Source organism: Oryctolagus cuniculus, chromosome 4 (genome assembly GCF_964237555.1).
Source record: "Oryctolagus cuniculus chromosome 4, mOryCun1.1, whole genome shotgun sequence".
Classification (NCBI taxonomy): Eukaryota; Metazoa; Chordata; class Mammalia; order Lagomorpha; family Leporidae; genus Oryctolagus; species Oryctolagus cuniculus.
In genome coordinates, this window is record NC_091435.1 from 87,098,737 (window position 1) to 87,116,369 (window position 17,633).

Genomic DNA, 17,633 nt, shown 5'->3' on the forward strand with positions numbered 1-17,633 from the left:
GAGTCAAAGGCAATGTGAATTTATAGAATTAGCTCTGGATAACAGGCAATAACATTTAAGTTTTATTTTCATTTCAGTTACTATCTAGATATCTTATTGAGCAAATCACCTCCCCACTTTGACTTAAGTTCTGGACATTTAAAATGAGAGTATTGGACACCAGGCTGTCTAGAGTCACTTTCAAATCAGTGCCTTTATTATCATCGTCTTTTAAAGTAATTAACACTGTCCTGTTGCCTGTCTCACTCTCAAAGTGATAACTCCTTCATTGAGATAACATAGCTGCACTGGAGGTTGTACATATGTAATTTATGCTTTCTCCTTGGTTACAGATTTGTACTCTAAATTTTTGTGATCTCAGTGAATAACAAGGTTATTTACGAAGTTCATATATGAATACTGGATTCTAAAGTAGTTGTAAAATAGTTTTTATTAACCTATTTCAATATTCAATTAAATAAATGTCTGGAGCATTATACTTGCTTATTATAAAGATACCTGTCATTCATAGTAGAATTTTCAAAATTACTATTTTTAGTCCTGAAAAATTCAGATTTGAATGTACATTTATATTCTATATGTGTACATACATTTATTCAAAAGTTTCTGATTAAAATAATACTTAAAGTACAGTTTAAGTTAAAGTAATGAGATTTCATTCTTAAGGTATCATAAATCTTACAGTTGTTAATGTCTTGTTATTGTAATTCCATTTTACACATACCAATTAAAATACCAAAAAGGGAAGAACATGTTCTAGATGGTTAGACTTTTCAAAAACATTTTGAATGCAATACAAAGTAAATTGTAGAGATGATTTTTGGATATTATTTCAGGATTGACTAGGTGATCATACAAACAGCTAAAAGGTAGACTATATGACATTTACTTAAAGGTTCATAATTCAAGTTGTAATTCCACCAACTATAGAGTTCATGTCATGAATTAGAGTTGTTTTTCAATGGGCCAAGAAGATAAGAGTCTGACAACATTATTTCTGGCAGTAGATGAGAGAGAGAGTGTGTGCGTGCGTGTATGTGTGTGCGTGCGTATGTGTGTGTGTAGGGGGTGGGGGAAGAAGGAGGGAGGAAAGCATTTCTTCTGCAGCTTTTAGAAAGGATCACTTTCTGTTCTTCTTGCCAAGGACTGGGGTTAAGACACAAGAGGCTGGAGCCCACAGGAAGGGTTTTAAGAAACTCTTTTCCAGCTAATTTTATTGTGGGAGCTCCTTCTTAATGGAGGTAACACTCTTGGAAATCCAGTAATCACTTGTGGAGGCATTTATTTTGGGACCTAAATTTTAGGTTCTTCTCCACACTCAGGTCAATCTTGCCTCAATATGAGAATCAGCATATCTTCCCCTGCTTATGCTATTGTGAAGACATAAGGAACAGTTTTCCTTTAATTATAAGTGTGGCATGACTGGCACAGGTCATCAGGATTCCTGCTTTCAGAATTACCCTGTTTCTGGATAGGGCCAATGGAAATAAATGCTGCTTTCTAAGTTTGAAAAAGAAGTGTAGGCCTGAAAATTTTTGTTATAAGACTCAATGGGGCCAATAGTAGGGTAGGAAGCCCTGAAAGAGAACTGGGTGTGGAAGACCTCATCACACCTTATACTGCTGCTTATCTTGGTACTGTGCCCCGGCAGGAGAAAAAAGCCGGCTCTTGTGGTGAGCTAAAAACCTGCTGCTACCCTCTGATTTCCTGAGCTGTTTTTGGTATATAATAAGGCAATGAAGTCAATTGCAAAGCAATTCTCTGTTTCATGTAAAACTGTGTAGTTGGCAGCAATGAGGGCCATCCTGGGGTCTATGGTAGGAAGGGTAGTTACTGGTGCAAGCTACAGAGGTCCTAAAGAAGGTAACTTAGAGTCTAAGAGGAATTTACCCACAGGATTAGTTATCTGGTGTTTTTCCTGTTCTTTCTGATTTCCTCTGATGTACCAGGAGATACGAGGAAAGAGTGATAAAGGTGGAGTGACTGTTAGGTGGCACAGAGCCTTAGTTTTAAGATCCATTCTGAAAAATCTGTTTATTATATAGGAAGCTGTAATACAAAAATATCTTATGAGATTGGTATATTGGGATTTGTTTTTACTATTAAAGCTTGTATTTTTTTAGAAATCTACATTTGCTTCTCTTTAAAATTTCTGTTGAAATACTGAAATTTCTATCTATTCTTTTTAAATACTCTTCTGCTCATTTTTAAGGTTTGGTTGTAGTTCTGAAAGTGCTTATTCTTACTTTTATAAAACATACAGCATTATGTAGTTTACTAAACATTTTAGTATTTCTATCTTTCTAACAAAGAGCTCATGGACCTTAGGATGTTTCCTTGCTTAGTTAGTACCACTAGCCTTCTTGCCAATTTGACTAGTTACATTTTAAAATAAAATCAGAGGTAGGCATTTGGCCTTGTGGTTAAGACATTGATTAAGATGTCTGTGTTCTATATTATAGTGCCTGTTTCCATCCTGACTCAAGCATCTGACTCTTAGTTCCCTGCTAATGCAGACTCTGGGCAGCAGCAGAGATGATTCAAGTGCTTGGACCTCTGACACCCACCTGGGAGACTTGGATAGAGTTTCCAGCTCCCAGATTTTTTTTTTTTTTTTTTTTTTTTTTTAGTTATTTGACAGGTAGAGTTATAGACAGTGAGAGAGAGAGACAGAAAGGTCTTCCTTCCGCTGGTTCACTCCCCAAATGGCCGCTACAGCCAGTGTTGCGCCGCTCCGAAGCCAGGAGCCAGGTGCTTCTCCTGGTCTCCCATGCGGGTGCAGGGGCCCAAGCACTTGGGCCATCCTCCACTGCACTCCTGGGCCACAGCAGAGAGCTGGACTGGAAGAGGAGCAACCTGGACTAGAACCTGGCGCCCATATGGAATGCCGGAGCCCCAGGCAGAGGATTAACCAAGTGAGCCAAGGCACCAGTTCCTCCAGCTCCCAGATTTGACCCTGGCCCAGTCTTGGCTGTTGTGGACATATGGGGATTTTACTAGAGGAGGGAAGTTCTCTATCCCTCTGTCTCTCTCTGTCTCACTGTCTCAAATAAATAAATTTTAAAAATCAACAAAAATCAAATAAACCATGCAAATTAGTTATTTTATAGTAATGATCAAATCACTAATTTTTAAATAAATTTATTTATTTGAAATTCAGAGTTCCAGGAAGAGAGGGAGGGAGAGGGAAGATAGAGTGAAAGAGGGAAGGAGAGAGAGGGAGGAGAGAGGGAGAGAGAGGAAGGAGGGAGGGAGAAAGAGGAAGGAGGGAAGGAAGGAGGGAGGGAGGGAGGGAGAGAGAGATAGAAAGAGAGAGAGATAGAGATATCTCATCCATCTGCTCGTTCAATTCCCTGATAGCCACAATGGCCACAGCTTGGACAGGCTGAACCCAGGAGCTAAGAGCTTCATCTGGATCTTCCACTTTGGGTGGCAGAGACCCAAGTACCTGGGCCATCCTTTGCTGCCTTTCCAGGCCATTATCAGTGAGATGAATCAGAAGTGGAGCAGCCAGAGCATGAATTAAGGCCCATATGGGATGCCAGTGTTGCGGGGGTCGGGGGGAGCTTAATCCACTATACTTTAACACCCCCCAAATTATCAATTTTTAAATTATATGTGAATAGTTGAATAGTTTTGTGTGTCTCAAAGGTGATCCCCAGTATTTTCTTTTAAATTAAATATTAGTTGTTTTGTGTGTAAATAGTGAATTCATTTCATTTTGGAATCCATGCAAATATCTTTTCTCTTTCACTCTTGAATTGCAGTTCAGATAGTTTTAAAATTCCGAGTGGAAAAATATTTCACCAGGATTTGAAAAATAATATTCCATTGTCTTCTAACATCTATTATTCACTATGAGAAGTTTACTGTCACTTTATTATTCTTTCTGTTGTAGGTAATTTTTGTGGAAATGTTTAAGGAATTTTTGTATTCCGTGTTCTGAAACTCACTGTGTTGTCTAGTTGTGAATCAACATTCTCTTGTTAGCCATTTGGCATACTTTTTTTTCTTCCTTCTTAAAAAATGAACTCTTCTGTATATACATTTTGTTTCTGTATCTTAATTTCCAGTTTCTTGTTTTGTCATTCAAATATGACTTCTGTGTCATTCTGCCTTTAATATAAAATAAATAAACTTTTTAAAGGAAGCTTATTCCAAGATTCCTCTCCTAGAATATCAGTGAGATTAGGGCAGAGGTCTGGGGCTAGAGTCTGTGTTGGTTCAGTTACTCTCATTCTGAGGCTCTATCTATAACTACATCTTGCTCTAATATAATAGCAGCATTTTTTATTCCAGCTTAGAGATGGTTGATATCAGCCAGATGCTGGCTCTGGTCCTTCTTTTTGAATCAAAGGCTGTTATTTCTATCAAATTTTCATTGATTGATGAGACAGAAGCTTTGGGCCAGTCTATCTGCTTGAGGACCTCTGAAGTTGGCATGGTTCCAGCTCTACTTCCTCAATTTTTTCTGTTTCTATTTCATAGAGATACTTAGCTTATTTCAATCCTGGTTATGTTCTGTAGGCTTTACATTTTTATATGTTATCCATCATTGCTATCAATTGGATAGAGTGAATATATTGTAGTCTGAATTTATGGTGCCATGTTTTCTCTTTTTAAAGAATTTTAATCTTTAATTAGTTTTTAACTGATTCAATGGGATTTATAGATATAAATCTAAAAACATAATGATATTCCTTTCCTCTGTCTCTTTTTTAACTGTGGTAAAAACCACACAATTTAAAAGTTATCTTAACATTTTCAGTGTACATTATGGTAGTATTAATCATATGTACATTGTTGTTCAACGAATCTCTAGAATATTTTTCATCTTTCAAACTGAAATTCTGTACCCATTGAACAACTCGCCTTTTCCTCCTCCCTCTAGCTCCTGACAGCCATCATTTCACTTCTTGTTTCTCAGAGTTGGACTGCATTAGAGACCTCATGTGAGTGGAATCATGTAGAATTTTTTTTGATTTTGTGACAGGCTTATTTCATGTAACAGAATATCTTCAGTGTTCATCCATGTTTTAACATGTAGCAGGACGTTATTCTTTTCTGAAGCTTAATATGTCCCTAGTGTATTATATATCATAGTTTATTAATAAAATTCCACTCTACATATATACCACAATTTATTCATTTGGCAATTGAGATTTAGGTTATTTCCACATCTTGGCTATGTGACAAATGCTGTAATGAGTAGGTGTGTATTAATATCCCTTTGAGAACTCATTTTCAGTTATTTTAGCTCTATACTCTGAAGTGGGTTTGCTGGATCATACTGTAAAAATATTTTTAATTTTTTGAGAAAGTGCCATATTATTTTCCACAGTGGTGATGCCATTTTGCATTCCAGTGAACAGTGTACAAAGCTTCTACTTTCTCTAAATCTTTGTCAAGATTTGTTATTTTCTTTACTTTTTTTTTTAATATGGCCATCCCCTTATATAATAGAAACAAAGCTGGAAGCATAATACCTGATTTCAAGACATACTACAGGGCAGTTATAATCAAAATAGCCTGGTACTGGCACAAAAACATTTGGGACTGAAAATGGACAACCTAACAGGTGTGAAATGATGTCCCATCATGGCTTTAATTTGCATTTTCCTTATAATTATATGATTATAATTTATATACCTGTTATTAATTTGCATGTCTTCTTGAAAATATATCTATTCAGTTACTTTGATTGAGTTATTTGATTGTTGTTATTGAGTAGTATGAGTTCTTTGCATATTCTGAATATTAACTCTTTACCAGATATATGATTTGCAAATATTTTCTCTTCTGTAGATTGCTTATTTTATAGATTAATTGTATCCTTTTCTGTGTAGTTTTTTAAGTTTGAAGCAATCCTATTTTTCTATTTGCTTTTATTGCCTGTGCTTTTGATATAATACCCAGGAAATCAATGCTAAATTCAGTGTCTTGAAGCTATTCTCCTATGTTTTCATCTAGGAGTTTCTTAACTTCTGGAATTATGTTTATGTGTTTAGTCAATTGTGAATTAATTTTTGTGTATTATATAAGGTAAAGTTCCAATTCACTCTCTTTTCTTTTTTTGACTTTTATTTAATAAATATAAATTTCCAAAGTACTGTTTTTGGATTACAGTGTCTTTTTCCCCCAATAACTTCCCTCCCACTTGCAACCATCCAATCTCCGACTCCCTCTCCCATCCCATTCAGATCAATATTCATTTTCAATTATCTTTATATATAGAAGATCAATTTAATGTATACTAAACAAAGATTTCAACAGTTTGCACCCACACAGAAACACAAAGTGTAAAGTACTGTTTGAGTACTAGTTATACCGTTAATTCACATAGTACAACACATTAAGGACAGAGATCCTACATGGGGAGTAAGTGCACAGTGACTCCTCTTGTTGATTTAACAATTGACACTCTTACTTATGACATCAGTAATCACCCAAGGCTCTTGTCGTGAGTTACCAAGGCTATGGAAGCCTTTTGAGTTCGCCAACTTTGATCTTATTTAGACAAGGCCATAGTCAAAGTGGAAGTTCACTCCTCCCTTCAGAGAAAGGTACCTCCTTCTTTGAAGACCTGTTCTTTCCACTGGGATCTCACTCACAGAGATCTTTCATTTAGGGTTTTTTTTTTTTTTTTTTTTGCCAGAGTGTCTTGGCTTTCCATGCCTGAAATACTCTCATGGGCTTTTCAGCCATATAGGATCATTCTCGCCTTTTTAATTCTATCAGTTAGTATTAGCAGACACTAGTCTTGTTTATGTGATCCCTTTGACTCTTAGTCCTATCATTATGATCAATTGTGAACAGAAATTGATCACTTTGACTAGTGAGATGGCATTGATACATGCCACCTTGATGGGATTGAATTGGAATCCCCTGGTATGTTTCTAACTCTACTGTTTGGGGCAAGTCTGATTGAGCATATGCTGTACTGTACATCTCCTCCCTCTGTTATTCTCACTCTTATATTTAACAGGGATCACTTTTCAGTTAAATTTAAACACCTAAGAATAATTGTGTGTTAATTACAGAGTTCAACCAATACTATTAAGTAGAACAAAAAAAATACTAAAAAGGAAAAAAGTATTAAATTGTTCCTTGACAGTCAGGATAAGTGCTGATCTTTCTCTTATACGTGGATATTAAGTTTTCCTAGGACTATTTGTTGAAAGACAAGTAGTAATCTTATCACCTTTGTTCTAGATGACTTAATTACATATGTGAGAATTAGTTTTAGGTTCTTCGTTCTGTTCCTTTGATCTAAATATCTATCTTTGTCCTGGTACCATACCACTTGATTACTGCAGTTTTTTTTTTTTTTTTTTTTTTTTTTTTTGACATGCAGAGTGGACAGTGAGAGAGAGAGACAGAGAGAAAGGTCTTCCTTTTGCTGTTGGTTGGTTCACCCTCCAATGGCCGCCACGGCCAGCGCACTGCAACCGGTGCACCGCGCTGATCTGATGGCAGGAGCCAGGTACTTCTCCTGGTCTCCCATGGGGTGCCGGGCCCAAGCACTTGGGCCATCCTCCACTGCACTCCCGGGCCACAGCAGAGAGCTGGCCTGGAAGAGGGGCAACCGGGACAGAATCCGGTGCCCCGACCGGGTCTAGAACCCGGTGTGCTGGCGCCGCAAGGCGGAGGATTAGCCTAGTGAGCCACGGCGCCGGCCGATTACTGCAGCTTTTTAATATTTTGCAGTTAGGAACGGTGAGGGCTGCAGTTTAATTTATTTGTCTGTTTCCTCAAAGTATTTTTGCTATTTTAGGTCCTTAGATATGAATTTTAATTTGCTGTTCCTATTTCTGAAAAAATATTTCATTGAAATTTGATAGGGATTGCACTGAATACATACATTGTTTTGGATTGTATCAACGTTTTCACAGTATTATGTTTTCCCATCTATGAGTATGATGTCTTTCCATTTATTTGTGTTTTCTGTAATTTCTTTAAGCAATGTTTTATGATTTTTAGTGATACAAGCATTATACCTTTTCAATAAAATAAAAATATACTGTGACTTTTTTAAAGGAAGTCCAAATAATTTTTCTACCAATTCTATTTTCTTAAAAGTGATCTTTTTATAACAACTTTTTATTTTGAAATAATCTCCAACATACAGAAAACGTACAAAACCCTACAAATATTTTTCCAGAAGTTGCTGACATGACAACATTTCTAAAAAAGTAGAGTCAATAAAAGTTCAGTAAGGCATCATTTTTCAAAAAAAAAAAAAAGAAAAGAAACCTTTTATAAATGTTAAAAATTTATGTTTCATAAACATCTTCATCAATAGTTCCGTAAAACTGTTGTGTGTCACAATTTGTTGAGACAGATTGCATTACAAATTTTACCTACTAAAGACTATGACTTTAATTTTTTAAAATTTTTGCTGTTTTATCAATTTTTACTTCAAATCTCATATCCTCTGATGTTTTTTTTTTCCTGAGTTTTATAAGCTTTTGTAAAAGCTGGTAAGACTATCTAAGTTTTATGAAATACAGCAGTGCTTAAAGGTGGAGGTTTGGGGGAAGGCTATGTTTTCATCATATAGGAGAGATCAATACCTAAATATATCTCCTCCTACTGCCTGCGTGAATTCACTCACATTGTTATCTTTTTATATTTAAGCTGAGCCATGTATATGTAAAATAGTTGCAGATAAATATTGTTTAGTATAAATTATGGAGCTAGATTATTTTCAAACTGCAGTTAGAAAATTAATGATAAATGTTTTAGATAATTATTGTATAGAATGATATTTGTAATAAAGCATTTAAAGGGTAAAAACTGATAGTAATGACATTTCTAACACTGTTGCATTTTTTCTTTTCTGGTCTGTACCTGTGTAATTTGTAAACTTACTTATAATTCAGTTCAGTTGTTACTTAATATGTCACCTCTGTCCATTACTCATTCTCAGTAAGAACTTCATGCCATTTCTGCTTTATTACCACAGATTTGGCTGCAGTTTGGTTTGTGGACAGGAAGTATATTCATCTTTGTTACCTGAGCTGTGCATATCCTCCAACTGCAGAACTAAACATATTTTGTGGTAAAGAAACATCCTCAATAAAGACTTGATTTTTTTAAAATTGTTTATTCCAAGTATAAATAGAACAAATTCCATAAAATGGTTGGACAACCAACTATGATTACAGTGGCTAAAGCTGTATTGGCAGTCTTGTAAATCACTTCACAAATGCTGGTTTGTCATCAAAATTAATCTCAAACGAAACAAAAGAAAATAAAACAAAATACCCTAAAATGAATTCAACCTGTACTTGGTGGAACTCAGCCATGTATCGGGTACCATACTATGTACTGAGCATAGAAAGGTGTGTTAGTAGACAAGCTCCTTGTCTTTTTAAACTTTCCACTTAGTCTAATTATTAGTTGTTGAAAGTTATTTGGGCCAACTACAACATTGGAAGGCACAATCCTCACAACTACTCACACTTATGAAAAACTAAGTTTGGGACGTTTATAAAACCATTCACTGATTTGATTATTTGCTAGAAAAATTTCCATAATTCACTGAAAATTGTTATTAATGTATTCATTGTGATGGTTTAGTACAGGGAAATTATATGGATTGAAATCAGCCAAAGGAAGAAGCACAAGGGTCAGTCTGGAAATTCTGTTGTTCTCCAGCTATATAGTCAAGATGTGTTTGTTACTCTTCAGGTATCAATGTGTGACAACACACAGGTTGTATTAGCAACTGGAGAGTCACCTTAACCTCTCTCTTAGCAGAGTTTTATTGGGGCTGCATTAGCTAGGTACCATTGATTGATTGCCTACATGGTTGATTTCACTATAGGTGGTCTGATACTGAGTGACCCAAAGTCACATTATTGTTCCCTGGTTAGTCCAAGTTCTTCAGGAAAAAAAAAAGTCCTTAAACCAATGGCAAAGGCCACACCTCTTTTTGGATATGGTTGAATTATTTGTATGTGTACACGCCTGTCCAATTGAAGAGGCTGAATTATTCTATTAATACACTCCTCTGACTGTCTCTTGTCTCATCATCACACTGTTTGACCTTAAATGTCTTTTCTTACACAAGTTTGGAAGAGGAATTGATAAAATAAAGATGAAGTGTATCATCTGGCACAAATTTGGGAAATAAAAACATAATCCAGGCCAGCGCTGCGGCTCACTTGGCTAATCCTCCGCCTGTGGTGCCGGCACACTGGGTTCTAGTCCCAGTTGGGGCGCCGGATTCTGTCCCAGTTGCTCCTCTTCCAGTCCAGCTCTCTGCTATGGCCTGGGAAGACAGTGGAGGATGGCCCAAGTGCTTCGGCCCTTGCACCCGCATGGGAGACCAGGAGGAAGCACCTGGCTCCTGGCTTCGGATCGGCACAGCGCACCGGCCGTAGTGGCCATTTGGGGGCTGAACCAACGGAAAAAAGGAAGACCTTTCTCTCTGTCTCTCTTTCACTGTCTAACTCTGCCTGTCAAAAAAAAAAAAAATAATAATCCAGTGGTTTGCACAACGTGAGAGCATTGCTTCTGGGAAAAAATGACACTTAAAAATAGTGCAATTAGAATAATTTATAACATGTCTGGAACTTGTAACTAAACAGAAGACTTTTGGTATTTTTAAATTAGTGGTTTGATGAATTTAGCTAACTGATCATCAGTGTTCAGTGATTAACAATGATTAAAGTATTTTGCAAGCCGGCGCCGTGGCTCAATAGGCTAATCCTCCACCTTGCGGCGCCGGCACACCGGGTTCTAGTCCCGGTTGGGGCGCCGGATTCTGTCCCGGTTGCCCCTCTTCCAGGCCAGCTCTCTGCTATGGCCAGGGAGTGCAGTGGAGGATGGCCCAGGTGCTTGGGCCCTGCACCCCATGGGAGACCAGGAAAAGCACCTGGCTCCTGGCTCCTGCCAGGATCAGCGCGGTGCGCCGGCTGCAGCGGCGGCCATTGGAGGGTGAACCAACGGCAAAGGAAGACCTTTCTCTCTGTCTCTCTCTCTCACTGTCCACTCTGCCTGTCAAAAAAAAAAAAAAAAAAAAAAGTATTTTGCAAAGGTTGAATTAAAAAAAAAACAAATACAGCTATTATTTGTTTACTTTATAAACTCCCAAGTCTGATTAGGTAATTTGTGAACTAATGATATATATTTTTCAACTGAGGGATAAAGTCAAATTATGAACATACATTTTTATTTGAATACTGCCTTAAACCACAGCAATTATATTTGAAGCAAAGTCACTGATAAAGTCACCCCTCTCTGTCAAGCTCTTATGAGTAAATAATGTTACAGGTAGCCAAGAAAGTAGTTGTTACAATAACAGTCATGGCAGCAGTCCTAATGACTTTGCTGGTACAAAAAATAGACTTTCTTAATTTTTATTGTCTATAAGGGACTTTTAGATTTATATTATTTTTCATGGCATTTCTGTGTGGAAAAATAGAAATAAACCATAGATGTTGATGAAAAGCTAAGGCTTAAAGAGTTTGTTGATTTAAACTCATCATGGTGCATAAGGTTACCAGAAGTTAGATCTAGGTTTTAACACCAAAAACCATGAGTTTTTCCTAATACTATAGTATCCTTGGCCTTATGTGTATAATGAAATATTTCTATCATGTACTGTCTTCTTATTTTTTTCTCTGAACTGTCATTTAAACAGACTCATTTTAACCTTGCAATAATTCTGGTGTTATTGTTGTATGGCAGCAGTACATTTGGAAAACAGGTTAAGTAACTAAAATGATGTCACTTGATATAGATGAAGGTTTGGATAAAGGAACATTCATTTCTTTGTTTAGCATTGCTTTTGTTTGCTATTAAGGATGCACCTCTCTGTAATGTTGTAATGTCATATCTAAAGTATATTTCTTTGGAAGCCATGGCAGCCTATCACCTTGTTTGTGATGGGTTTATTTAAAGTCATCAACAATGATGTAGCAACAACAATGAAAGAGGGTTTCCTTCACTATAGCAGGCCTGTTGCACCATGTGGAATACTACACCTGAGTCTGCCTGAGTAAGTGTCAAGGTTGTGGTACGGTACTGCTCTTGTATTGAAAAACTGAGTCAAGAGTTACTGAAAAGCAGGGAGGGTCCTCTGAGGAAGAAGAAAAGAGAAGGCCACTATGAAGGGCTTCCAAAAATGAAAGGAGAAAATGGTTTATTTATTTATTTGAAAGAGAGAAAAAGAGAGACAAGGGGAAAGAGAGAGCAATCTCTCATTCCCTGCTTCACTCCCCAAATTCTTACAAAGGTCAGGCCCCTTTCTAGCCAAGGTCAAATCTAGAGCCAGGAACTCAGTTCATTTCTCCCACAAGGGTATCAGGGATCCAGTATGTGAGCCATCACCTGCTACCTCCCAGTGTGCTCATTAGCAAGGAACTACATTTAAAAGCAGAGCCAAAACCTGAACCAGGAAACCCAATATTGGATGTGGGTGTCCCAAACAGTGTCTTACTTACTATTTCAAACACCCACCCCAGAAAGTGCTTTTTGTTTTACTTATTTAATTACTTTTACTTCCCCTGTATCATAGATGTCCAAATTTTCCCATCATTCAGAATTCAATAAAACTTTTTAACAATTTATGCAGTAAATATTAGTCCATGTTTGTACTTTTTTTTTAAACTTTTATTTAGTAAATATAAATTTCCAAAGTACAGCCTATGGATTACAATGGCCTTTTCCCCCCTGTAACTTCCCCACCCACAACCCTCCCAACTCCCACTCCCTCTCCCTCTCCCATTCCATTCACATCAAGATTCATTTTCAATTATCTTTATATACAGAAGATCAGTTTAGTATATATTAAGTGAAGATTTCAACAGTTTGCACCCACACAGAACATAAAGTGTAAAATACTGTTTGAGTACTAGTTATAGCATTAATTCACATTGAACAACACATTAAGGACAGAGATCCTTCATGAGGTGTAAGTGCACAGTGATTCCTGTTGTTTCTTAACAAATTGACACTCTTGTTTATGGCGTCAGTAATCTCCCTAGGCTCTTGTCATGAGTTGCCAAGGCTATGGAACCCTTTTGAGTTCGCTGACTTCGATCTTATTTAGACAAGGCCATAGTCAAAGTGGAAGTTCTCTCCTCCCTTCAGGGAAAGGTACCTCCTTCTTTGATGGCTCATTCTTTCTGCTGGGATCTCACTCGCAGAGATCTTTCATTTAGTTTTTGTTTGTTTGTTTGTTTTTTGCCAGAGTGTCTTGGCTTTCCATGCCTAAAATACTCTCATGGGCTCTTCAGCCAGATCCGAATGCCTTAAGGGCTGATTCTGAGGCCAGAGTGCTGTTTAGGACATCCGCCATTCTATGAGTCTGCTGTGTGTCTTGCTTCCCATGTTGGATCGTTCTCTCCCTTTTTTATTCTGTCAGTTAGTATTAGCAGACACTAGTCTTGTTTATGTGATCCCTTCGACTCTTAGACCTATCAGTGTGATCAGTTGTGAACAGAAATTGATCACTTTGACTAGTGAGATGGCATTGGTACATGCCACCTTGATGGGATTGAATTGGAATCCCCTGGCACATTTCTAATTGATATATATTGTATATTTCCTTGCTTCCTTTTCTTAGAATTGTTTCTATACCTTCCATATCCTGTCAGATACAAGCTCCTTACAATTAGGGACCATATCTGATATAGATAAGTATCTCTAATAGCACTGCAAACCGCAATTCCCATGGAATAGCACCTGCTAAAATTTTGCTGAATGAGTTAGTAGAGACATCATACAGTTTAATTATGGCAATGATCCATGCACTTTCTGGCCTTGATGATCTTTGTAATAACTTTTATGGTTGTGACTATACATTTTTCAAATCAGTTACTAGTTTACCTTCAAATAAGAGGTGACTGTTTTATTGTTAAGTATATAAGTGGTTTAGTTTTATCCCAAGAGTTTATAACTTCTGCAAAATATTAATACTTTTAGCTTTAGGGCTAGCTTTAATTCTGAATATTAACATATGTATTTCTATTCACATTTTTCACTGAAAAAATAAAAACAAGTTTCAGCTTCTCTGAGCACAGTAATGAAGACCTTTTGCTAAATCATTTGCAAATAATACCAGATTTATGCTTTTTCTTTCCATCTTGCCATGAGGCACATTAGGCAACAGGTAATCATATTCCAGAATTTTTAGATTGTGTTCCTCTGGTTGTCAGTGAATCAGGAAGTATTAAGCAATATTATACAATGTGAACTTAATAAATGAATTTGAATTTGAATCATAGTCCTGTAACTGAATTCCTTTGTGACAAAATTGGAAAATGCATCAACTTTATAGAATCAATTTTCTTATATGTAAAATGGGGGTAGTGATGACAATGTTTGCTTTGTAGGGTTCTGGGAAAGATTAGAAGGAAAGATGCATTTAAAGCCCCCACACAGCACGTAGTACAAAGTCAAACAGCATTTGACTGAAGCAGCAATAGAAGTGGCAATATAAGAAGAGGACACTCAATGTACCCTCAATCTTACCATCCATTCAGAGTAGGGCTAATCCAACCCTTTGTTTTAGCAGTATTTCCACTTTTTTTTTTTGACAGGTAGAGTGGACAGTGAGAGAGAGAGACAAAGAGAAAGGCCTTCCTTTACCGTTGGTTCACCCCCCAGTGGCTGCTGCGGCTGGCGCGCTGCGGCCGGCGCACTGCACTGATCTGAAGCCTAGCCACCCTGGCCATAAGTGCTTTTTAGTGATTAGGCTTTCCTGAAAGGCTGAAGTTTCATTTACTCCACATTTCCTGTTGTTTCTGATAGAATTACCTAATTACCTTCTGAAAAGTAAGATTTCCTGGTATAGTTTGATTTCCAAAAAAAGTTCCATATCCTTATTTGCTCTGCCTTTCCTTACCTTCCCCCTCCAAAACCAATGTAAAATTTATAGATCTCACATTTGAATGACTCTTGTGTTTATAATAAGAAAATTATCAACAGATATGGCTCAATTATTTTTGAGCCAGTTTTTCAAGTTCTGGGCACTTGCTATCTTGCAAATATCTCTTTCTGTAGCTTTCAGGGGAAGTAATCAACAGAGAAGAAGCCTGTCACTCATTTTCATGGGCTTCAGGGAGAGAAAAACTGAAGTAAATTATAAGTGCCACGTGTACAAGAAAATCAGTGGATTTTAATGGATATTTAATTGTTTTATTTTTAATATTTCAGTTGAGTTTTGAATAGCTTAGATATGGTGAATATGAGAGCAAAAGCAAATCATTCTTATAGCCTAGTCTACAGAAAAATTCATTCTTTAAACAGCACAAAGAACGTTAAGAAAACAACAAACATGGAAGAAGCCTGTGATACATGGTCAAATAAGAGTATTTGTGGATACAGACACACCACAGAAATGATACATTATTGTCCATCCAACATCTGCTGTATTTTTGGTATGCATAAAGATTATTTTGCATCAAAAGTAAATTAAAACCCAGTAGTTAAGTTGGGGGAAACATTATACACATAGAAATGTGACATATATTTTAGCCAGCTCCAACTTTAAAGAAGGAATTTTATTTTCAGGCCACTGAAAATATCAAGTGTCCTTGAGGGTAATAATATGTCCTGTTCATTCAGAACAATTCCAATTTATGCCTGATATCTTATAATTAGTGATAGTACATATTTAATTGTAAAGCATCCTGCCTTGGGATTTGGTCAATTGTTATGGAGTTACTTTACATATACCTTAAAATGATCTATATATGACTTAGTGGAGACATTTGAGATATAAATATATGTATGAAATTTCACTAATATGAACATTTCTTCTTCTGATTTTCCTTCCCAAGATCAACTCTTTTCTTTTTTTTTTTTTTAAAGATTTATTTGATTTATTTGAAAGGCAGAGTTACAGAGAGGCAGAGAGAGAGAGAGAGAGAGAGAGAGAGAGAGGTCTTCCATCCACTGGTTCACTCCCCAAATGGCTGCAATGGCCTGAGCTGTGCTGAACTGAAGCCAGGATCCAGGAGCTTCTTCCAGGTCTCCCAACACGGGTGCAGGGGCCCAAGGACTTGGGCCATCTTCTACTACTTTCCCACAGGTAGCATCTGGGACTCAAACCTGTGCCCATAGGAGATACCTGGCACTATAGGTGGTAGCTTTACCTGTTATACCACAGCACCAGCCCCCAAGATCAACACTTAATGAAAAATTTCTTAATTTCACTTTTCTGTATCAACCAGGAATAGAGGTTTGCTGTAAGTGAAAGTGATACCCATCACAATGGTCCAACGGGATCAGAAGTTCAAGTTTCCTCACTTAATCATATGTGTAGAGACAGATAGTTACTAGTGTGGATTCCATTTTTCACTTGACAGACCCATTAGGGCTAAGACCTTTCGATTATTTGGCTTTTCCTCATGGTACAAGATAACTCCTGCATCTCCAGCTAATTTACATACTTTATAGACAGTAGAAAGGAGCCCATTGGAAGAGATGGTGCCTTTATCAGGAAAGCTGACAGTGTTCCAGAATTTCCAGCAGATGTCCACTTAAATCATTGAATAGGAAGGTGGGATATAGCCTGGAAAGACAGTGAGGTGATGCTTGGCTTTGTTTATTTTTGTTTTCAATTTGAAACTATGCACTTTGACATATTCATCAAAACCAAGGTTGTCTTAATAAGTTTTGACCACTATAACAATTCACTATAGAGGTGGTGGCTTAAATGACAGATGCTCTTTTCTCACAGTTCTGGAGGTTGATGTGTAAAGATCAAAGTCCCAGCATGGTTCAGTTCTGGGCAGGACTCTTTTACAGCTTTTTAGTTAGCTGTGTTCCTAATTTGTTTGCATATGATAAAGCTCAAAGAGAGAGAGAGAGACAGAGAGAGACAGAGAGAGAGAGAGATAGAGAAAAGCACTACTCCCGGCCTGCACCGCGGCTCAATAGGCTAATCATCTGCCTGCGGCACTGGCACCCCGGGTTCTGGTCCCAGTCGGGGTGCCGGATTCTGTCCCAGTTGCTCCTCTTCCAGTCCAGCTCTCTGCTGTGGCCCGGGAGTGCAGTAGAGAATGGCCCAAGTTCTTGGGCCCTGCGCTCGCATGGGAGACCAGGAGAAGCACCTGGCTCCTGGCTTTGGATCACCGGCTGCAGTGACCATTGGAGGGTGAACCAACGGCAAAGGAAGACCTTTCTCTCTGTCTCTCTCTCTCTCTCACTGTCCACTCTGCCTGTCAAAATAAATAAATAAATAAATAAATAAAGCACTACTCCCTTTAATCAGAGCCCTACCATTATAAATTAATTACTTCCCAAAGCCCCATCTACAAATATCAGTTTTGTCATTGGGCTTTAACATGTGAATTTTTGAGAAATACAAAAATTCAGTCCAAATAATAAATTACATAGCAATGGGGGAAGATGGATACAGAATGAGTACATTAGGAATTTCACACATTTCCAGACCAAAAGTATAAAAGTAATCTCCAAAAACAAAGCTGGAGGCATCACAATATCAGATTTTCAAGAAATACTACAGGGAAGTTATAATCAAAACAGCCTATACCAGCACAAAAACAGATATGTAGACCAATGGAACAGAAAAGAAACTCCAGAAATCAATCCACACATCTACAACCAAATTATCATTGACAAAGGAACTAAAATCAACACCTGAAACAAGAGCA

The 17,633-nt window shown here is 37.3% G+C and overlaps 1 protein-coding gene across 6 annotated transcripts in view; it reads left to right on the forward strand.

The window, feature by feature from the left end:
* The window catches only part of FGF12 (fibroblast growth factor 12), a 596,835-nt gene that overhangs the window by 394,927 nt on the left and 184,275 nt on the right, over positions 1-17,633 (forward strand). The window contains exons 4-5 of one of the 6 annotated variants that reach the window (XM_070072363.1): positions 4,892-4,952; positions 8,966-9,232. The exons of the other annotated variants lie outside the window; for them this stretch is intronic. Coding sequence (XP_069928464.1) covers positions 4,892-4,952; positions 8,966-9,090 — 186 coding nt within the window. The 3' untranslated portion in view covers positions 9,091-9,232. Of the gene's footprint in view, positions 1-4,891; positions 4,953-8,965; positions 9,233-17,633 lie in introns of those variants that run through there. 6 annotated transcript variants of the gene reach the window in all.